This window comes from Prinia subflava, chromosome 6 (assembly GCF_021018805.1).
Source record: "Prinia subflava isolate CZ2003 ecotype Zambia chromosome 6, Cam_Psub_1.2, whole genome shotgun sequence".
In the NCBI taxonomy this organism is placed as follows: domain Eukaryota; kingdom Metazoa; phylum Chordata; class Aves; order Passeriformes; family Cisticolidae; genus Prinia; species Prinia subflava.
The window spans coordinates 29,339,105-29,353,347 of NC_086252.1; the positions used below are offsets into that span (position 1 = coordinate 29,339,105).

The 14,243-nt window shown below is 45.1% G+C and overlaps 1 protein-coding gene across 4 annotated transcripts in view; it reads left to right on the plus strand.

The window, feature by feature from the left end:
• KALRN (kalirin RhoGEF kinase) overlaps positions 1-14,243 on the plus strand; it is a 467,474-nt gene that overhangs the window by 150,679 nt on the left and 302,552 nt on the right. For all 4 annotated transcript variants that reach the window (XM_063400879.1, XM_063400874.1, XM_063400877.1 and 1 more), the window contains exon 2: positions 5,003-5,077. In XM_063400879.1, the coding sequence (XP_063256949.1) occupies positions 5,003-5,077 (75 nt within the window). The remainder of the gene's footprint in view (positions 1-5,002; positions 5,078-14,243) is intronic.

The following is a 14,243-nucleotide window of genomic DNA, read 5'->3' on the forward strand; positions in this document are numbered from 1 at the left end:
AAATCCCAGTGGCAAAGGCCCCAGCAGGCCTCGGCTAAGCCCCTCAGCGTGGCTCACGGAAAAGCAGAGAAATCAAAGTGGGAAAGCCCACAGCCCTGCAGGGACAGACAATGGCCTACAGGAAGGGGAGGAAGGGGTTAAAGAGGGTTTAGCACACATAAAAAGTAAATATTTGAGGCATAAATGCAGAAGGAAAGAATAATGGAGAGAGAAGGGCAGGAGGAGGAAACCAGAAGTGTAAAGAGAAGAAAAAGGAGGATTATATTCTGCTGGAAAACAAAGGGATGTTTGTATGAGAAAAACATTAGGGAAATGAGACTTCAGCTCTGCACAAACTTTCTGTCTGACACTGGACAAGTCAATCTCTCTGTGTCTCAGTTTGCAAAGGCTACAATGGGAATACTGAAGTCTCCTTTGTTCTGCCTCTCTCTGCTCACATCAGATGTCCCTTCTGTTTGTGTGCTGTAGAAAGCCAAGACGCGGCAGTACTGCAAAGACAAATAAATTCCACTGAGACTTTGAGGAGGGAAAAATAAAAAGGTAGGAAGGCAATAGGCTATGATAAACCTGAGAGATAAATGCCCCAAAACCTGGGGTGTGGAAGTGGGGCTATGGAAATACAAGAGAGGCCTTTACTGGGGAAGAAGAAATATGGACCAGATTAGTCCTACTGTTGCATCCTGGACTCCAGTGGAGTTCCTCGACGGATGGGTTTAGCCCAAGGAGTTCAGTTTTGTTTGGTTAAAGAAACTTTATGCCAAAGTTTTTAAATAGTCAGAACTGTTCTGAGAACTATGAGAATGTGGGCTGCCTTTCCTGAAACATTGCATGGGACTTGGGATGAACAACTCTTGCTGAACGCATCAGGAGCCAAGTGATTAAGCCCCATGCAGTGCTCTGACAGGAGGCCTTCTTCTTGCCTACGCATACTTTTTTTAAGTATAGAAAGTATTTCCATATTTCCAGCAGCTGATCTTTATTTGAAGCCAAGAGCTGCATTTTTCAGATTAAAACGAAGCTTTTCTAGGAAAAGCCACTCTGGAGCAGACCATTGCTCCGTCTAGCTCAAGACGGTGTCTCCAGCAGGGACCATGCACTCTGCTTCAAGAAAGAAATGCTAAAGCTCATAGGGCTCTCTCTGGGGATAATTTATTTTTCACTTCAAGAGTTAGAACTTGGCTTTCACTTCAAAGTCTGTAGGCTTACATTCTTTCCAAAACTCTTGCTTATTTTATTAATCTTTACAGTTCTCTGGAGATGTTTGTTGTTTGCTGATCTCCAGTGTGTTCAGGAAGCCCCTTGAGCTGCTGACCCCCATGTCCTTCGGCAGCGAGTTCCCCTGGCCAGTTAGGGCATTTGTGCCGGGGGAAAACAAATTTTCTCAGTTTCAGAATTGTTGCATTTACCATGGAAGCATGCCTTCAGCTTCTCAGCTCACCCATCTGGCTTCTCATTACAACATCTCATCTAAAACTGTGAGCTGCTTCTGCCACCCAGGGAATCCCTGCTAGGAGATGCTCTGTGCACGTGTGATGCTGCTCTGCTCTGAAATGTGAATCAGCCACGCTGAGAATCCACTCTTAATTCTTCAGCGCTTCCAGGTTTATAAGAACACATTATACTGTCAGCTGCTCAGGCTGGCGTGGTGTGCTTTCTTCTTGGGTCACTGGAGTAATTAAAGTTTATCACCAGTCAGTGTCCCTGCCCCGTAGATAGCACAGGAAGCCAGGATGTGATGGAGTGAGGGGCTGCAGGGTGACAGGGTCACAGTGCCACGCTCTCTGTGCCTCTCTTTGGTAAAGAGGGGATTGCAGTGCTCAAGTGTCTTGGCAGACCATGCAGGTAGAAAGCAGGAGGGGCTCTGTTGTGTAGTCCCCTGTTTATGAGCATGGTGAACCCACAAACCAATGCAAGGACAATGGCAGGAGGGCTCAGTCTGCCCTTCCTTCGTCCCTCTGTCTATCTGTCCATCTGCTGCAGAAGAGCTGTCTGGGAGGAGCAGCAGAGAGGTGTAGGGCGGGCTGCAAAGCACAGCCTTTGTGTGCTCGGGCTCTGCAGCAAAATGAGATGGTGCTCTGCAGACATGGCCCTGGATCCAGCTCACAAACAAACAAAACAAATGTATTAGAAACAGCTGGGGAAGGGGATGAAAATCAGCATCATTAGGGATATGCTTATAATAACTTACAAACTGGGGAATGCATCATTGCTATGCCAGCCCCTCCTGGAGACAGATTGGCTGTTGCTTTTGGAGTCCTTATGAGAGCCATTGGTTTTCCCATTTATGCATACCTTGCCCCAGCTCTGCTGGAAACCCAATGGCATGCTCTGAGATGTAGCCTCCAAAGCAAGGATTTTGTCAGGAACTGGAGCAACCTCTGGAGGCACTGGCCATGGCTGCATCTGTGGGTCCTGAGCTGCCACTTGGTTAAGTACTGTGCATTGCTTTAGCCACGGATCTGCCTTCTAGACTTTCCTTCTTCATCCTGAGGGAAGCTTTGCAGCTCTTGGGACTTTTTGTTTATTCCTTGGTTGTAGGACAGGCTCGTAGTTCATAAGTTCATTCATCATTTACTTTGGAGTGTGTGTGATCTATCCTGGGTGATACTGAGAAAGGGGAAAGTACCTGCTGCAGCGCTGTCCCCACTCCAGTCTTTCCTTGCCTCTCCTGTGCACAGTCAGGAAACCAAGGTTGTTATCAGAGAGCCCCTTGCCTGCAGCCTGCCCTGCTGCAGCTCAGGAGGTGACCATCTTCTAAAATCATACGTTTTTCTCCTGGTCCCCATGCGTATCTCCTCTGTGAAATGCAGTCCCTCCTTGCAAGCGTGTCTGAAACTGACCTTCAGCCCTCAGCATAGTGGGTTCTTTCGAAGAAGTCCTTATGGTGTGCTTTACATACACCCACCGGCTTTTTTTAGAAATGTTCACAAAGATTTTCCTTGTATACTGTCTGCTGCACAGGTGGGTGCCCAAGAATTGACTTTGCCATTTCCCTGACAAATTTAACAAATACTGGGCAAAACTCAACTTGCACTGACGCTGCAGATCTTGCAGCTGGACAAATTTGGCCCCGTACACCCCTTGAGTGTCTTCAAACCCTTGTGATGTGTTCGCACATTGGCTGTTCTGTTTGATTCATGGTTGGATGAGATGCTTATATACAAAGCTTCTTAAATTCCAAATGATGCCTGTGGCTGAGCACTTCCTACCTTTGATGTGAGAACTAGCCACAGCCTGGGGTCTGAGAGGTTATTCTTGTTAAGAGGATAAGTTAATAGCAAAGTCTCATATTTTAACCCAGACTGCACAAAGTCCTGCCTACTTGAACACAGAAAGGGTTCAGCAATCAAGACTCATTTCCCTGGTCCCAAAACACTTTACACAATGCATTCTTTAGGCATCCCCTGGGACTGTCCTGCAGTGCCTGTTCAAATTGCAGTTACATTGGTTTTGGCCTTGCACTGAATTACCTCACTCCTTTGAGTGCTAGTTTTCACTAGCTTAAGGCTTAGCTGGTGAGCTTACACATCTCCTGGAGCTGAGTGCCACAGAGGTGACACCTGAGAGCAAGTGGGGACACAGAGAGGTAGCTGTAGCCTTTGGTCACCAGGGAGGGACATATTTACATGTACAAGGCAGCCTTGTTGCACAGTCTGACTGTGACTGGCAAAAACCAGTATCTCAACCATAGTAATACTAACACTTGTAGATCGACTGCAGGTGAAAATGGACGTTTCAATCTTCATCCTGCCTGTTCCAAATGCCTGCACGGATTGAACCACTTTGCCTTTGCAGGCTGCATGTTGGGAGCAGTAGACGACAGTGTAAAGGGGGTGCTTTTATCCCCACTCCTACTTTCAGACCTGAACCATCAGGTACCAGCTGCTGTGTTCAGCAAGGAGGGTGTGATGCTGCAGAAATGCTGTCCTGTTTCTAGAAAGCTGCTGAGTGAGAAGACTTTCTTACCCTGGCACCATCTCAGAAGAACAGTGGTTATTGCCTGCCTGTGAAAGGCAGAAAGTGAAAATAACAGGGTTTGAAATGTGTTATATTCTTTGGTGAGCTGGAATAGATCTAAGGCCGTATTGAAGACCACTTGTCATGATGGCTATTATTCACTACCCAGTGATGGATTAGTTATTTTTCAGGGGACTGCAAAGGTGTCCTTCAGAGCCACCTTTTGTGGGAATAGCAGTGTCTGGCTTGCTCTGGGGTGATCCCTTACTGCTGGTCTTTTGCAGAGCAGAGAGACACTGCTGGAGCCTGAAACTGTGGGTACTTCTGTTCCCAAGAGGGTAAAAGTTGGTTTCTTGGGTGAATATTTAGGATACATGAAGTAATTTGGCACTTCAGGGAAGGCAAGTGGCCTGTGCAGATATGCTTAACACGTAATCAAAGAGCATGGATTACCTGAGGATGTGCTGGAGCTTCAAACCAGTCCTTACCCAGGGAAGACTTTGGAACACAAGGAGCTGTGTCCTCCCTCTGAGTGTGGTCCCACCCTGAGCCATTGATGTGCTGTGCACAGCAGAAAGGGGCAAAGGGGAAAAGCCCTTTTTAAGCCAGCCCTGGGAAATCTTTCTCAAAGGCTGATGCTAAATGGATGTGTATATGCTGTGATGTTCCCTGCAATTTTGCCTGGGCTATGTTCAGAACAGTGAAGGGAGAAGGCTTCTGGCACACTCTGCATACTCCCAAGCTTGATAGTATGGTCTGTGAAAAAGGCAGCACGGATTAATCTGGTAACTTGGTGAGAAATTTGTTAACCTTTCAGAACTTCTGAAGGATAGAGCAATGAACTGATTCTCTGTATTTAATTTTTTCATGAATATATCTCTATTGATGTTAATGGTCTATCAGCCATTTGGGTCTCTTTGTTGGGGCTTTTATGTAATTTATAGCTTTTCTCCAGTCTAATTTTGAGAAACATGGCATGTCCATGAACCTGGGAGCAAGAACATGCTCTTTTCTAATGTGACTTTCCTGGTTTTGTGTTTTGCAGGTTCTTTTCGAAATGATGGTTTAAAAGCTGCTGATGTCCTTCCTATACTGAAAGAGAAAGTGGCCTTTGTGTCAGGTGAGCACATCTTTCCTTGATCCCCCCAGCCCCTCATGAGCTCTGTCTGCCACATCCTGGTCCTTATGATGCTGCAGAGTCTCAAGGGACTGATTTCATGTTTGGACTTGGTAGCATTTAAATTAGCTCTTCTACTAAGAAAACAGCTGTATGTGGGCCAGGACTATCCAGTAATACTCAGAGCACTGGAAACTGGTCCAGGTTAATTTCCTTCGTGTTCTGAGACACAGGTAAATGAGCAGCACAGGTAGGATGAGAGGCAGCTGCTTAGCTCCAGCCCAGATGTGGGCTGTCTCAGCAGGCAGGACCCTTCAGGCACCCTGCTTTTGGTTCAAGGTCAGTGAATAGCATTCAATTCCTGTATGTGGGAAGCACTCAGGCCCATAAATCACTGGTGTTCCATTTACAGCGCCAATCAGCTTGCAGTTAAAAGTACCATTGATGCTGCATTTACATAATAACTGAGATGCTCAAACTTCTCCTGCCACTCTGTACAAAGATTTACAGCCTTCATTCAGGAGACAAATCTCAAGGATGTGGGGGTGGATGAGGACTAGACAATATGGAAGAAGCTTTGAGAATAGCTTGGATGATATTGCTTCTGGTGTGAATTACAACTTGTCAGCGAGAGGGGGAAGTCTGAAGCAATCATAATCTTGCATGAAGTCACTCAGATTGGCAGCATAAACTCAGGGTATTTCCAGTGGCAGCGTTTCTGATGATTACAAACCATTCAGGCTGCTTGCAATGAGCAAACCTCCATCAAGAACAGCCAGCTCCTCTTGTTTGCAGTTTGTTTTTTTCCTTCATCTCTACAGCAATGCTGAGTGCAGAAGGGAGGAGGTTGCAGCAAGGCTGTTAGGTGCCTGGGCTCTTCCTTGCTGGCTCTCTCCACAGGAATTGAGTCCCCATTCGCATAAGGATGGGGTTCAGCACTGTGCTGAGCCATGGAGGTGTCATCTAGGCAAGGAAAGCTCTCCCCTCCTCTGCTGGCTGGTGTGAGATGTCTTCCCATATTTTAACAATTAAATGGCCTGGGGGTCACAAGTGCAGCTGTGACTTGAGGAAACAATTTGAAGATATATAAATGCTGACTAAACTTCTTCATCAATGACATGAAAATCCAGGAGTTTGAGGGAAGTTTCTGAAACACCAGAAGTCTTTTGTGAAAACCCAAGACTCACATGCAGGAGCACTTTATCTTGTGCTGAATCTCATTCTGAATGTCCTGAGATGTTTTACGTGGTTTGCTTTCACTGCTCCAAAGAGGGGAGCATAGTGATAAAAACACAGCGTAGCTGCACACTTGTTTGAGACACAAAAGCTGTGCCGGGTACTCTGGGGAAGTGAATGGGAGGAATTTATGCAGGGACTGTGCTGCAATTTAGTTCTTGGCTCCCGCTGTTGCTTTGCATGGAAATGATTGCAGGATCATTCGGTAATTCATGGTATATTTATTAATGACTACCTATCTGGATTGTTTATGTAGCCCCTTCCCCTGATGGTGCCTGTGTTCAGCTCTGAGCCAGAGGGTCTCACATCAAATCATCAGCTCGTTAGACACTGCCCTGTGCCAAGCCTGCCTGCGGAGGGGGTGTTAAACAAGCAGCGCCAACACAATCCCCCGGGCTTTCACACCATGAGCCGCTGCAGGCAGGGTACAGCTTGCTCCACATAGACTCACCAGCCTCCAGACTTGGATCTGCTCAAAATGTGCCGTTCCTGACACAGCTAGAGGTCCCAGGATTTACACCTCCTCTTCATGGGCTCCAAATGCAGTGACTACGGGCAGCAGTTCCCTTCTCAGGCAGAACACTTGGAGCTGCTGGTGTTCACTGCAATAGCCCCAGCATCCCCTTCCAGCCCAGAGTGTGAGTACTGCCCAATGTTCCCCTGGACTGTTGTAATGAAGCAGATTAAGAAAATGAATTTAGCATTTCAGCTGATGGCCTAAGTTCTTTTTAATTAAAATGGAATAATTTCCTAGAGTATGCTTTGAGCACAGAAGAGAAAATGTTTGACAAAAAAGAAAGATCAAATACCTGGATTTTCCAAGATCAACACCAACAAAAAAGTTCTGCAGTTAGCACAGACTCTGAGAGCACATTGTGTTTTAATCAGGCTTCCTTGAGGAACAGGAGAGTTTTATTGAATCTTCTTCAGAGTTTAATACTACAGTTAATTTTAACAATAACAGTACAGTAAAGTTGTCAAGGGGGTTCTCCTTACACCAGCAGAATTTATCAGCGCACACAAAAACTCTCAGCTGAACATGTCAGTTACAGAGTTTAATGCTTTTCTCATCAGCTGTGCCTTGCCAGCTTGTTTGTGATTCAAAACAGGAAAATTACAGAGAACACACAAGACCCTTCAGGCGGGGGCTACACCTTTCTTTGTGTTCCACACCTGGACCCTGTAAAGCAAAAGGGCAGAACAGGCAGGCAGAGCAGGCACAACAGGACCTGCCTGCACAGCCGTGTCATCTCAGAGGAGCACTCAGGCTTCCACAAGTGCACTTAATTTCAGAGTTGACACTCAGCTCTAACTGTCTGGGCATGCATTCATCCAGCCTGAGTGCTGTCTGGGGCTCTGTGCCTGGCACTCCTCCTCAGCTGACTGAGCCGGCAGCGAGCAGCAGGCGCGAGGCTCTGCATCTGCATCCCTGCGCCACAGGAAGGTGGAGGGGTGGTGGATAATATCAGGATTTTTTCCTGGAACTGGTTCTTGGTTTCTTACAGTGATCTCATCTATGATCTAGACTGAACCTGAACAAAGTTCACATGTGTGTCTGAAGAGTACCTGAAAATCCCATTCCTCAGCTCCTATGCAGGGCGATGGACTGAGCAGTTGTGGGCCAGGCGCATCCCGGCCACTGCTGATTGCTTCCATCACTGACCTCCTGGAAGCAGATTAAGCAGGGGGCTGCCAGGGGGGAGGCTCTGGCCACCTGCTTGTTGTCTAAACTCTAATAAAATCTTGGCTTTGCCTGGGTGGTTCAGTGTGCTGCTTCCAGCAATGGAATGGCTTTGAGAGCCATTAGGGAGTGAGTTACAAGCCAGAGACTGATCTTTGTATTCTGAGAGGGAGATGAACACTGAGGAGAAGAAATAAAACAGGTTGTAGATTATTTTAGGTGCTTTTTTTTTTTAGTGAGAGATGGTGAAATATTTTGGAAACTGGGCTTACAGTCTTTTTTGAGAAATAGATGCTATTTTAGAGGAGTGGTGTAAATTAGGGCATTGTTCAGCTGCATGATTATATTTATGGTAGATTTTCTGTTGATCAGGGCAGTACAGAACGAAGTGTATGAACTTTTGGGAAAGGGAATTTGTTGCCATGTTCCCTTCCCATGCATGGAAATTTTCATGCAGTTAGGCTATAAAAAGCTTGCTAGTTGACTGATGTCATGGGTCTCGCTGAAAGCATTTCCCCACATCCCACCCAGAAGAGTTTCTCAGGATCCTTCCCGGTATTTCCGCTCCCTGGAGGGCTCGGAAGAGCAATGGTGCGTGGGCTCCTGCTGTCACCCAGGTACTGTCTGCTCATCTGCTGAGGCAGGAGTACAAAGGAGGAGGCTGGCCAGGTTTTGGGAGCGTGGTTGAGCACAGAGGAATCAGCAGCAGAAGGGTGTAATAAGCTGGAGAGCTGCTGCAGCTGTGACAAGCAGAGCTCTTGGCGTGTCTGCAAAGGAGGAGTCTTCTCTGCGTGCTTTGGGCACCAAAAGGGCACAAAACAGGGAGAGGTGGATGCAGAAACAGCTCAGCCATCTCCATCCTCTGGTAGCCCACTGTCCCCAGCCCCACATCTCAGCAGCAGCCTCGTGGTCTGGGTCACAGCAACGTCTGAACCTGACTGAGAGCCTTAAGGAAAAGCAGAGCTGTCCTGAAAGGTCTTTCACAGAAGGAATTTCAATGTAAATAGTTCTAAAGAAAGGACAGCTTTGCAATTGGGTTCCACCAAATTTAGGTCAGCAGGATGAATGAAAGAGGAAAGCTCAGAGAAGAGGACTCTGACCTTCCCAAGAACTTGTCCAAGGACACCACAAGTCACTTAGTGCGAGGGACACCACATGTGGAGGTGCATGTTTTTCTCTTTCTGCAGTAGATGCTCTTCATTCTTCAGAGGAAGGGTTGAAAGGAGACCCCCAGTGCCTCTGGGCACTAAAAGAGTTCACATCCTGGTTTCAGGAGGTCATAAATGCTGATTTGGAATTCGTATTGGGTTGGGAATAAAATTAACCACATTATCTAATTTTTGAGTGATGTAAACATTTTATATTTACACAAAAAGTTTTTATTTAAATTAAATGTTTCCATTCTCCTTTTCCTCTGGAATGGAAATTTCAGAAGAAACATCAACAATTCTTTTATATTTTGTTACAGAAAAATAGCTTCCTGTTTATACCATTCCCTGGTGTAGTTTGAAATCAATGGAGATTTCAAAAAAGAGAAATCTGCTATTAGGAAAACACGTCATTCCTTGACTATTTCTCCATGCTTGTCTGCTTGTCTCAAATGAGGGAGAGAACAGTGTGTTACCAGGGTGAACCTGGCCTCTCTGTGTTCTGTACAGCTTTTAGCAGTGTGTCCTGTGGTGTGAGTTTGGAGTCTGTCTGCACTGCCATCAACAGTGACTGGCATTGCCTCATGCTGTGGCTTATTGGCCAGCATACATTTAAAATTAAAGAAGTACCCCCAAATACTTGCATGAGGCAGTGAAAATTAATTACAATACACAACAGGTTGTCTCTTCAAATCCATGCAGTGGCTTTGGGTAATTGCAGAACAAATCTGCTTGGTAGGAAGAGGGATCATTCAGTGGCTGCTCTGGGCATCCCATCTACAGCCTCTGACTTGCTCTGCCAGGAGATCTGGTGAGAACAATTAGCCTTGGTTTTGGATTCATTAACCCTAAATGTAATGTTGTAAGAGTTTGCCATTAGAATTTGATCTGGGGAATCAACTCTGAGACATGGATGCTACAAAGAGCAGCACTCTGGAGGATCAGGCCCTGGTGATTGCACTGCAGCTGTGTTAATGGGCTTGTGGAAGCTTAAATTTCCATCACTTGCACTCAAATCACCCGATTGGAGCCAACTGAACCGGAGGGTGGGCACACAGCTAATCCCATGTGCAACAAGTTAGTCTGGCTTGACGCTGCAGTAGTTTCAGTACAGGAGTCTGCTCACAGTAAGTCCAGTAGCAAGCGAACTCTCACAGAGCTCAGCTATGACAGGGAAAGGAATGTTATTTTAAGACTCTGGATACCAATTCCTTGATACTTTCCTTTCCTAGGAAGTCTGTCAATTAGATTTAGAAATCCGGAGTGTATTGTTTATCACTGTGTTGAAGTGCCTGACATCAGCTGAGCTCTGTCTGTCTCCTGGTTCTCTTCATTATAATTCATTTTTTTCACATATTTTGGACTGAAATACCTGATGAGGATTATTTGAGCTCCTCTGGAAACTCACTTATGGTCTCAGCAGAGCCTACAGCATCAAGATTGATCAGTCTGTGGTGTGCAGGGTCAGATGAAGCGGCGCAGTCACTTGAACTGCAGCAGACTCTGAGCAGGGGCCAGAGACACCGTGTGCTGCTCCCGTTTCCGGTGCTGCTGTGCTGCAGGATGTTAGACAAGGTTCTTGGGAACCTTCACACGTGGGGACATTTGCCTGTGTCTCTGGTTAATCCTTGCGAACTCGTGTTTATGAAGAGAGTGCAAAAGGAAACGGAGGGTTTGAAACCCTTAAATGTGGGTTGCTGCAAGCAGGTAAGGGGCAGGGTGGAAGGGCTGATAGGACTGGAGAGATGCAGCTTGGAAACAGCTTGATAAAATCATTATCTGCTGTATACAAGAAGTCTGCATTAAAGGAAATGGATAATTTCCTGTCCTCAACAGGACTACACATAGCTGGAATTTCAGTTTATTGTGTATTAACAGGGATGGATGTGCCTCAGGACTTGAGATGGGTAAGAAGTACGCAGAGTTCATATCACTAACACTTTGGGAGTGTTTCTAGGCTTACCTGTGGGAAGTTGAGGCCACTGTAGGCAGAAACATTTGGGCCCACCACTAAGAGGTGTTCAGGCAGCTGCCAGAACGGGATTTTGTCATTGGAGTCTCTTTCCTCTTGGTTGCAGGCTTGACTGCAGAAGTGGTCTTCAGAAGGCCCCTAACTGTGCACACAGGTTAATGTGGTATGCATCACAATGCCTTGTGCCATCACTGCAATGTCCCCTCCATGATTTGTGGAGGAAAAAATTACATAATCCCACTTCTGGGAATAAACCCTGAATTTAGCCATGGGTTCTTGTAGGATAGAAGAAAGGGAGATGGGAAGAACTGGTGAGGAAGCCACTGACAGGAAAGGCCATCAACAAAGGATTTTGTAGGAGAAATGCAAGGCATACATGGCTAAATATTTGTTCTCAGTGTACTCTGTGCCCTGAAGAACATGTGTTTTTCTAACTCTTTTTTTCCAGAGCACTAATAATCAGACCATCTGTTTGCCTCTCTAAATCAGAGCAAAGCTCATGAAAACCCAACTTGAAAAACAGTTAGAAATTATCAGCTGTTTGTTTTAGCATTTAATAACTGTAATTAGCAAACCTAATGACATGTTTGATTATTTCATCACAGTTCTGTGAGTCCAGGGGGAGGCAGGAGATGGGACTTATTGATTAGAGCAATTGCGACTCCTGGCTTACTGCTAATTTTTATTGTTTTTATAACAATGTGCTGAGTGTCTCTCTGAAGACTATGTTTGTACAATTGGTGTGAAGCTCATGGCTGACTTGGGGCAAGATTTGCCTCCCTGAGTGGATCACTAACAAGCAGGCTCAAGCACTGTGAAGCTCCCACAGAGTGGATCAAATCAGAAAACCTCATTTCTCTTCCTGGTTCTTCAAGTGACTCACTGTGGTATCTGGGCTGAACTCCTTCCCCTCTCAGTAGTTTACTATTCCCTTCAGTAAAAAAATTATAATGAAGAAGTGGAGTGGTATAGACTCCCTGCACAGCCAATGCCAGGAGATTTTCTTCTCTTTATTGTGTGTTGCTACTTCAGAGCAGGCTCCTTTAGAGGAGATGAGGATCCTTATGTAGGAATGTTCGATGGTGGGAACACCCCCATCAGTCTGCCTAAAAAAGCTGAGATTTTGGGTCACAAAATGTAACAAAAACACTGCCTATTATCAGTATTTAAGAGAGTAAACCACAGTTACTGAACTGTGCAAGTCTGACAACGTACAGTAGTTTGTTCTAGAAGAAATCTGATGTTTCTTTATACAGGCTTGTGGTAAAATTGTAAATTATGTAGGCCTTCATAAAAATTAGGGATTTCTCAGTAATTGTGATTGCATGGAGTTGAAGGAAGCAATTGAAAGATTCTAATATGTATGATGAACTTGTAATAATTTCAGTCTATTGCTCAAAGCCTAGAGCAGCACTTTTATCACAAATGAGAAACATTTGTTTCTAAACTTAACGCATCTTGATATTTGACCCAAGTCTCCTTGTTTTTGTGTGCTGTAAGACTAGAAGGAATCAGTCCAGGCACTTATTTATCCTTCCATCATCCAGAAATGTCCAACTGGGTCACCATGTAACCTTCTTCCTCCAATGAGAATTAACCCATTTTCTCTGCTCTGTCCTGGTAACTTATGACCCTGTGCCTGAGCCTTATTTATCCTGCTCTCCTGAGGCCAGTTTCAATGAACTGATGAGGGACAGATTTTATCCTCAAGCAAAGACAGGACAGGAATATTCTGGATCCTATTTTATTTTCTGCATCTGAAATCCTTGTGTTGCTGTTACTAAAAGGATCAAGAATTTTCTTAGTTAATGTTTTCATCCTACCAGAATTTACACAGGTTTCTATTTATTTATTTTGTAGAGCTCACTTTGGAGGAATTGTTGGTGTTAAAGAGTCCCTGACCAGAAACACAATTTTTGGTTTACGAAGCCAAGGTGAATGGGCAGCATCAGAGTGATTAGTGTTGCTGAGCAGTGGGAAGCTCATGGCCCTTTCCAGGTGTTTCATATCCTGGGAGAGGATGATAAATGTGGGCTTGGATGTCTTCTGATCTCAAATCTTAGTGCTTTCCCACATTGTACAAATATTTGAATAATTGTGAATGAAGGAGAGGGAGTCTGAATGAGCAGTGGGTAGCATGTTCTTCTGGGATGCAGTTCAGGTTAAGGTCTCTGCTTCAGCAAATGTCTGGAAGCTTTTGAAAGCCTTGGTTACATCTAGATATGACGGGAAATTTTTCAAAACCTTGAAAAGCTTCTTGTGTTGAAAAAATATTTCCCCCCAGGTTTACTTACTTGTATTGGTTTACCATTCTATAGGCTGGCTTGCTCTTCTGTTGGATACATATCCTGCATGATATAATGGTTTGGCATTGATGTGGTGTGTGAAATAATCTCAACAAAGGGAGAATGTACTTAAATTAAAAAAGCTTTTTTCATAAAAGGGTCTGAGCATTCAGATGAGTTTATTTCCTTGTACATGGATTCCTTTTTTACATTATGCCCCCATTTTCATGCTGTGTGGCAGAGGCATGGATCTGCCAAGGTGACACTGAATTCTGATGGACCTTCCTCACCTTCATGGTGTAAAGACAAAGGCAAATGGAAAGCACAGAGATTTGGGTGGAGATTAGGCAGGACAGCTTTTGTACTCCATATGTAGCCCTGTCTACATAAGGGCTCAAAATAAAGATGACATCTGTTGTTTGCCTCTCCATTTGTATCCCTGGACAAATCAGACACAACCTGGGTCCAACAGAGACTTGCACAATGCAGCCCTTCAGATGTTGCATCCACTGAACACCATGGGTGCCAGTGGCATCTCTGTTTCCATAGATGGAGTTTGTGTAAGGGACTCTGTCTTGTACGGGCAGCAGTGCTGTAGAAGGCTCTTTAGACAGATCTTAGCAATTAAAAATTATCTGTATTTTAAGAAAACTTATATTTAGTAATAAGAGTGTGCCAGTAGCACAGACTGCAGGTGTCCAGAGCTCTTAATGAGAGAGCACAGTGTGGATCAGTGCTGGGGATGTTCATGTCCTTGTGTAGCTTTTTCTTCTTGTTGGCCAAGTAAATTAGCTCAGAAAGCACATGGGTTTCCTTTCTCAGAAGTGATATTTCTGTTAAAGGGATT